Raw genomic sequence first — 7619 nt, forward strand, 5'->3', positions numbered from 1 at the left:
TTCACTCAAGAATATTTATTGAGCACCTACTAGGAGCTGCTGCAATAACACCCTGGTACCACTTCCTCCACCCCCGTATCTGGGTAGCTAGGAGGGAATCGCTGGTCCCAGAAGGCCTGTCCTTTGAAAACGGTGCGGTTCAGGGGCAATGACAGTGAACGGACGGCGCCACTAGCCCACCCGCCTCCAGCTCGGCTGGAACCCGCACGTGCAGGATGGCTGGTTTGGAAACTGCCTTTCCCGGGGAAGGTGCTGACGTGGGCCGCCGCGCGCTCCGCTTGGAAAGCGGTGGCCCCAGCGAGGCCCGGGGCGCGGCCACACCCCCGGGCGGGAGGGGAGTGAGGGCGCCCCGAAGGGAGTGGACAGCCCCCTTGTCAGTCTTCCCCTGTCCGGGAGGGGGGCGGGGGGGGGTGTAAGATGAGACGGGGGAAGGTGGGCCTCACCCTGGGGAGGGCGAGGAGGAACTTCCTGCCCGCGCGCGCTCGCTCCGGGGCACAGCGCGCGCCGACCCGGAGGCGGGAGGCGAGTCAAGGTCAGCCTGGACCAGGTGGCCGCCTGCCGAGGGGCGGGAGACCCTCCCGGGGGGCTGGGCGGCCTCCCCCGAGCGCTCGGCCATATTGAATAGCCACGGCGGAGCCGTCTTTGTCTGCGAAGTCCTCGCCCAAGTTCCAGGCGCGCCCCCGTGCCCGGGCCGGGAGGAGCCACGGCCGCCCGCGCGCTCCAACTTGCAGCCGGGACACCACGTTTTCCGCTCGCGGTGGGCGGTGAGCCTCAGGACCGGCCTCGACCCGGCTCCCGTGAGCGTCCTGCACACGGATTCCCCCCGCGGGCTGCGGGGAGACGGCCTGGGTCCCGCAGGACTAGTTACCGGCGGAGGAATTGGGAGGCGCTGGCTCACCCCCACCCGGGAGAGGGGAGACTCTCCGCGCAGCATTGCCGGGACCCCCGCCCCGCCCCCACCCCAAGTCTAGGGGCTGCGTGCAGTTTAGGCTCGTGGCCCCCACCCAGATTTCACGCTGGAGATCCTGAAGACCCTCGAGAAAAGCCACGTGGGGGGCTGGTTCCCCTGGGGCTTCCTCCCCGCCCCCGACCGCCTGATCCTCTGGAGCGTGCCCGACGTCTGCAAAGATGTGGACCTGGACGTGCTCGTGGACGCCCTGAAGCCCGTGGGGACCTTTAAGAAGATCGGCAAGGTGTTCCGCCGGGAGGAGGACTCCACGGTGGGGCTGCTGCAGATCGGCGAGGACGTGGACCACCTGCTCATCCCGCGCGAGGTCCGGCTGGCGGGGGGCGTCTGGAGGGTCATCTCCAAGCCCGCCACCAAGGAGGCGGAATTCCGGGAGCGGCTGGCCCGGTTCCTGGAGGAAGAGGGCCGCACCCTGGAGGACGTGGCCCGCATCATTGAGAAGAGCACCCCGCATCCGCCCCAGCCCCCCCCAAAGCCCAAGGGGCCCCGAGCGAGGAGGAGAGTCCCGCAGATGGCGACCCCGCCTCCCCGGCTGGTCGTGGGCACCTACGACAGCAGCAACGCCAGCGACAGCGAGTTCAGCGACTTCGAAGCCTCGCGAAAGCCGGGCGACCGAGGCCGCAGGGGCCCCGCGCGCGCCGGGAAGGCGCGCAAGATGCCGGTCAGTTACCTGGGCAGCAAGTTCCTGGGGAGCGACCTGGACAGCGAGGATGACGAGGAGCTGGTGGAGGCCTTCCTCCGGCGCGGGGAGAAGCAGCCGGGCGCCCAGCCCGCCCGCCGCTGCGGGCACCTGCCGGTGCCCATGTTTGAGGACGGCCCGGGGCCGCAGCCGCCCAAGGGGGACAGGTGGCGGGAGTACGTCAGCCAGGTGTCCTGGGGGAAGCTGAGGCGCAGGGTGAAGGGCTGGGCGCCGAGGTCCGGCCCCGGAGTGGGTGAGGCCCAGCAGGCCTCTGTCAGGGTGGAGAGGGATGAGGTGCCATGTAGCGCCCCTCAGGGGGATCACGTGGTGAGCGCAGGAGGTGGGCTGGTGCCCGAGGTTCCCCCAAGGCGATGGAGGCCCAAGATTAAGTGGGCCTCCTTTAGGCTGCTCAGGAGGGAGGAAGCAGCATCCATGGCTCAGGGGGCGGAGGCTGCAGCTGATCAGAGGGTGGAGGCTGTGAGTAATCAAAGAGTGGAGGCTGCAGCTGATCAGAGGGTGGAGGCTGTGAGTAATCAAAGAGTGGAGGCTGCAGCTGATCAGAGGGCAGAGTCTGCAGCTGATCAGAGGGCGGAGGCTGTGGGTAATCAAAGAGTGGAGGCTGCAGCTGATCAGAGGGCAGAGTCTGCAGCTGATCAGAGGGTGGAGGCTGTGGGTAATCAAAGAGTGGAGGCTGCAGCTGATCAGAGGGTGGAGGCTGCAGCTGATCAGAGGGCAGAGTCTGCAGCTGATCAGAGGGTGGAGGCTGTGGGTAATCAGAGAGCAGAGGCTGCAGCTGATCAGGGGGCAGAGGCTGTGGGTGATCAGAGGGCCGGGGCCCTAGTTGTCCAGGGAGCAGAGGCTGCAGCTGATCAGGGGGCAGAGGCTGCGGGTGATCAGAGGGCCGGGGCCCCAGTTGTCCAGGGAGCAGAGGCTGCATCTGATGGGGCCGAGGCCAGAGCTGGTCAGAGAGCAGAGGCTTCCGCTGAAGCTGCCGCCTTAGCTGCCCAGGGAGCCACAGGAGCGACCCCAGGAGCTAGGGCCCGGAAACAGGTCAAGACAGTGAGGTTCCAGACCCCTGGGCGCTTTTCGTGGTTTCGCAAGCGCCGGAGAGCCTTCTGGCACACTCCCCGGTTGCCAACCCTGCCCAAGAGAGTCCCCAGGGCAGGCGAGGCCGGGGGCCTCAGGGTGCTGAGGGCCGAGGCCAGAGCAGAAGCGGAGCCGGAAGAGCAAGAGGACCTGCTGTGAGGCGGGCACGGAAGCCAGAGAGCCCCTGCCACCGGCCACCTTACCGGCCACTCAGGGTGCCCCCTCCCCTGCACTTGGACAGAGATGCTGTTTCTGCCTCCACCCGGGAAAAAGGAGGTGGGGCTGGAGGTGGAGCGAGGGCCGGCAGCACCTACCACCCCTTTTCTTTCCTTGTTAAAATTTTAACTTTCATGCATTGATTTTTTTTTTAAAAAATACAGACTCTCTAGTAACCCAGGGAACGTAAGGAAAGAAACCGGTGCAATGGGGTTGCATTAACTTCCTCACATGCAACCCTGGGTGCTCAGCGTGAAGCCAGGAGCCAGGCGGAGAGAAATTCCCTCCTCTTCACTTTCCGTGCTCCCTCCCCCTGCACACCTCACGGTGCCGGCCTCCTGGAGCCTACAACATGTAAATAAAAATGTTTACAAACTTGTTGCCTGGCTTTGGACTTGGCAGCTAAAGACTGCCCCCTTCCCCGGGGGTGATTTTGTCACGCCCTTGTCCACCCTCCGGGATGACGACCTGCATTTATGTCACTTTGCTTGCCATCCCCGCACCTCTGGGTGCTGCCGGCTCCACGGGTCCAGGGCCTGCAGCGTTTATATGCTTCATGCACTTTACACGCTTCATGCATGTTACGAGGGACAGGAAACTCACCGGGAAGTGTGTCCAAATGCTGTGCTTGCTAGGGCTGCCCGTGAGGCCAAGGAACTGTATGTGTGTTTTTTCTTTTTTAAAATATTTTTTATTGATTTTTTTACAGAGAGGAAGGGAGAGAGAGGGATAGAGAGTTAGAAACATCGATGAGAGAGAAACATCAATCAGCTGCCTCCTGCACACCTCCTACTGGGGATGTGCCCGCAACCAAGGTACATGCCCTTGACCAAGAATCAAACCCATGACCCTTTGGTGGGCGGGCCAGGGCTCCAACCACTGAGTGCACCAGCCAGGGCACAGGAATCTGTTTTGATCAAGCCCCGTGAACACCTGGGAAGCTGGCAATTGGAACAGGCCGGTGCAAGGCGGGGTGTGTGGTCGTGTGGGGTGCCCCGTCGTTACAGTTGGGGGAGATGGGGCTGCAAAGGTCCGTGGGAGCTGGGGGACACCTCTCTGTGTTGTTTGTGTCCTCCCACCCCGACCCCCACTCCCCCCACTTCACTGAAGCAGGAGAACAGGAAATCACGGAGGAGGGGCTCTGAAGGGCAGCTCTGGCCTCCTGCCTGTGGCTGCAGCCTGGCAGGAGTTGCTCAGTTTTCCCCCTCGGACCTGAAGAACGAAGCGGCCTCTCCCAGCCGCCCCGGAAGTGGTCGTGTGGGTGCCGCTGGCTGTGAAGCTAAGAGCCCCTCCTCCCTGATGGTTCAGAGCTCACAGCCTGGCAAGCAGGAGCCCTCATGGGCTTTGAACGCCAGTGGAGGGCTGGGCTTTGGAGGCGGCAGGGGGAGAGCTGGTGAGCACTCCGGGTGCCAGGTTGGTGGTGGCACTGGGGCTGTCCGTGGCTACTGCCCATCTTGGGGAATGTGGGCCTCCTTACCACGGGCCCTGGGCTGATTGGGATGCTGGAAGGGGAGCGGAGCTGGGAGCAGGGATGGGGACTCAGGCTGTAGGCAAACCTACCCGTCCCGCCTCCGCCTGTTAATTCTGTTTGTCCCTCCTGTCCCCGGCGTCCCCAGCATGAGCTTCCAGCACGGCCATGGCGGTGGGGGGACCCTTGAGCAACCTGAGATGGTACCAGGGCTTTCTTTCTTTATTTTTTTTTAAATATATTTTATTGATTTTTTACAGAGTGGAAGGGAGAGGGATAGAGAGTTAGAAACATCGATGAACGAGAAAAATCGATCGGCCGTCTCCCGCACACCCCCCACTGGGGATGTGCCCGCAACCAAGGTACATGCCCTTGACTGGAATCGAACCCGGGACCCCCTGGTCCGCAGGCCGACGCTCTACCCACTGAGCCAAACTGGTCAGGGCAGGGTTTTCAATATTATTTTCAATCCAAGGGGGTTTCTGGGAGGAAGCCCCCCCCCCCGAAAACTGGAGTTTTGTCGCCAAATCAGCCTTTATGGACTGGCCAGCCTCCCCAGACTGTAACCAAAGAGAAAACAATGGAAATCAGACACAGAGATGCCCCCCACACCAGGGCTTTCTGGGTCCCCCTTCCCAGGCCCCAAGGTGGGGTGACAGGAAGCGAGGAAACCATGCGGGGGGGGGGGAGAGGGGGGACAGAGTGAGGAGGGATTTGGAGCGAGGCTGCCCATCTCACCTCCAGCTGCACTGCCCCTCACAGCTGTGTGGCCTTGGGCGGGTTATTCTCTGAGCCTCCACTTACTCACCTGAATGAGTGATCATCACAGAGCTCCCCATGTGGGACTGCTGAGAGGACCGAAGACCTGAAGTGTCAGCCCTCACATCAGCCTCAGCCAGTGTCGTGGCGTGTTATTCCTGTTACATGTCAGAGGCGTGTTATTCCTGTTACATGTCATGGCGTGTTATTCCTGTTACATGTCGGAGGCGGCCAGTTCTTTACATCTCAGCCCTGACGGGGACTCCCAAGGTAGCGGTTCCCATCCTGGCTGCCCGTGGAATGACCTGGGGGCTTTCACACACTCAGGCCCAGCCTGCTCTCTCAGAGGTTCCCAAGGAGCTGGTCCGGGTATGGCTGGGGCACCCAGAGCCCGGAGGCTTCCGGGTGATTCCCAGGTGCGGGGGGTGGGGGGAGGGATGGGGGGTGGGGGGGATGGGGGGATGGGGGGGTGTGGGGAGTGTGGGGTGTGTGTGTGTGTGGGGGGGGGGCGGAACCAAGGTCCCAGGGTCCGGACGGTAATCAGACCTCAAACTGGCTGTGCATCACCATCACTTAGAGGGTCTTTTAAAGCACAGATGGCTGGATCCCAACCCCTAATGATTCCGTAGGTCTGGGGGGATCTATACATGGACATTTCTGGGGGGGGGAGGTTGTTGGTTTGTTTTAAATCCTCACCTGAGGATATTTTTCCATTGTTTTTAGAGAGAGTGGAAGAGGGAGGGAAAGACAGAGAGAAACACCGATGTGAGAGAAACACATCGACTGGTTGCCTCCTGCAGGAGCCCTGTCCAGGGCCCAGGCCAGGGAGGAGCCTGCCACCGAGGTTCATGCCTTTGACCGCAATCGAACCCGGGACCCATTGGTCCACAGGCCGGCGCTCTATCCACTGAGCCAACTGGCTAGGGCTGTACATTTACATTTTTATCAAGAATATACCTTTCGCCGAAACCGGTTTGGCTCAGTGGATAGAGCGTTGGCCTGCGGACTGAAAGGTCCCAGGTTCGATTCCGGTCAGGGGCATGTGCCTGGGTTGCGGGCACATCCCCAGTAGGAGATGTGCAGGAGGCAGCTGATCGATGTTTCTCTCTCATCGATGTTTCTGGCTCTCTGTCTCTCTCCCTTCCTCTCTGTAAAAAGTCAATAAAATATATTAAAAAAAAATCAGCATGCTTCTCCTAATGACGTGGAGAAGAGGTTTCATTTTAAAAAAAAGAAAAAAAGAATATGCCTTTCTACCAAGCCCGCAGGTGATGCTCACGCTGCTGATCCCAGGACCTCACCTGAAGGACGGTCCATTCCCCCTCGCCCGGCTTTCAAAGGGCCACCTGGCCCGGCGGGTGCCTAACGCACCTTCAGCGGCCCTGGAGCGCCCTCTGGTGGGCACCGGGGAGCGCGGCTGGCGCGGGCCACCTGCCCACGTCCTCAGCGGCGGGTAGTGGGGAGGAGGCTTAGCTCGCTGCTCCCGGAGCCCCGTCCATCCCTCCCCATAGTTCTAGGACCTACCTACCCTCGGGCCTTGAGCGGGTGGAGAAGCAGGGACGGGGTCAGCCGGGGGCGGGGGCGAGGGTGTGGGGGTTCCAAGCCAAGGCTCCTCTGCCTCTTGCTCTGGAACAGGTATGCGGGATGTGCGGGAGTCCTGGAGTAAGACAGGGATTGAGCTCCCTTCCTCCGCTCTCGGAGCCTCAGTTTCCTCCTCTGGGAAATGGGGGTGAAAACCTATTTCCCCAGCCCTGGCCGGTGTGGCTCAATGGATAGAGCGCCGGCCTGCGGACTGAAAGGTCCAGGGTTCGATTCCAGTCAAGGGCATGTACCTTGGTTGCGGGCACATCCCCAGTAGGTCGATGTTTCTCTCTCATCCATGTTTCTAACTTTCTATCTCTCTCCCTTCCTCTCTGTAAAATATCAATAAAATATATTTAAAAAACAACAACCTATTTCCCCAAAACTATTCCAACCACAGGATCAAATGAAGAATTTCCCTCCCCTCCCCCCAATCTACTCACTCCAAAGACTGGACAGAGACACAAACCCAGCACCGGCCCTGGCCCTGCGGGGTCAGTGACAAGTGAACCCCCCCTGCCCCCGCCAGCATCACCCCCTGGCTCAGGGCTTTGGCACCGGCTGCTCCTGCCCCTGCGTGCGCTCCCCTCGGGTACCCGCTGCCTCGCCGCTCCCTCCTTCGGGCTTTGGCTCGCCCGTCACCGCCTCAGCGGGGCTTCCCCGCAGCCCTAAACAGGCGGTGCCTGCACCCCCTCCTGCCCCGCCTCCTCGGCCCCGCCCGCCGGGTTTTCCCCGCAGTCACCGCGTCTAATGCGGGCCCCGCGCTTCTCCCGCGGCATTAGCACCCGCCGCGGCCGCCCCCTCTCTCCTCCCCCCGCGTCTGCATTCGTGCGGCTTCCCGCAGCCCCAGCCCCGGCGCCGGG

At 61.9% G+C, this 7619-nt stretch overlaps 1 protein-coding gene across 1 annotated transcript; it reads left to right on the top strand.

Moving 5' to 3' along the window:
* The first annotated feature begins 215 nt into the window (after positions 1 to 215).
* Positions 216 to 3311, top strand: CCDC8 (coiled-coil domain containing 8). The gene is made up of 2 exons (XM_059667268.1): positions 216 to 338; positions 990 to 3311. Exons 1-2 carry the CDS (start codon positions 216 to 218, stop codon positions 2889 to 2891), a joined length of 2025 nt encoding a protein of 674 aa, XP_059523251.1. The 3' UTR covers positions 2892 to 3311.
* Positions 3312 to 7619: the final 4308 nt, after the last annotated feature.

The sequence above is a fragment of the Myotis daubentonii genome, chromosome 15 (genome assembly GCF_963259705.1).
Source record: "Myotis daubentonii chromosome 15, mMyoDau2.1, whole genome shotgun sequence".
NCBI lineage: Eukaryota > Metazoa > Chordata > Mammalia > Chiroptera > Vespertilionidae > Myotis > Myotis daubentonii.

Bases quoted from the DNA above. Each gene is read 5' to 3' on its own strand.
- CCDC8 (XM_059667268.1), top strand. From the start codon at position 216: ATGGCTGGTTTGGAAACTGCCTTTCCCGGGGAAGGTGCTGACGTGGGC. The intron at 339-989 runs GTGAGGGCGCCC...CGTGCAGTTTAG, and splicing joins CACCCCCGGGCGGGAGGGGA to GCTCGTGGCCCCCACCCAGA.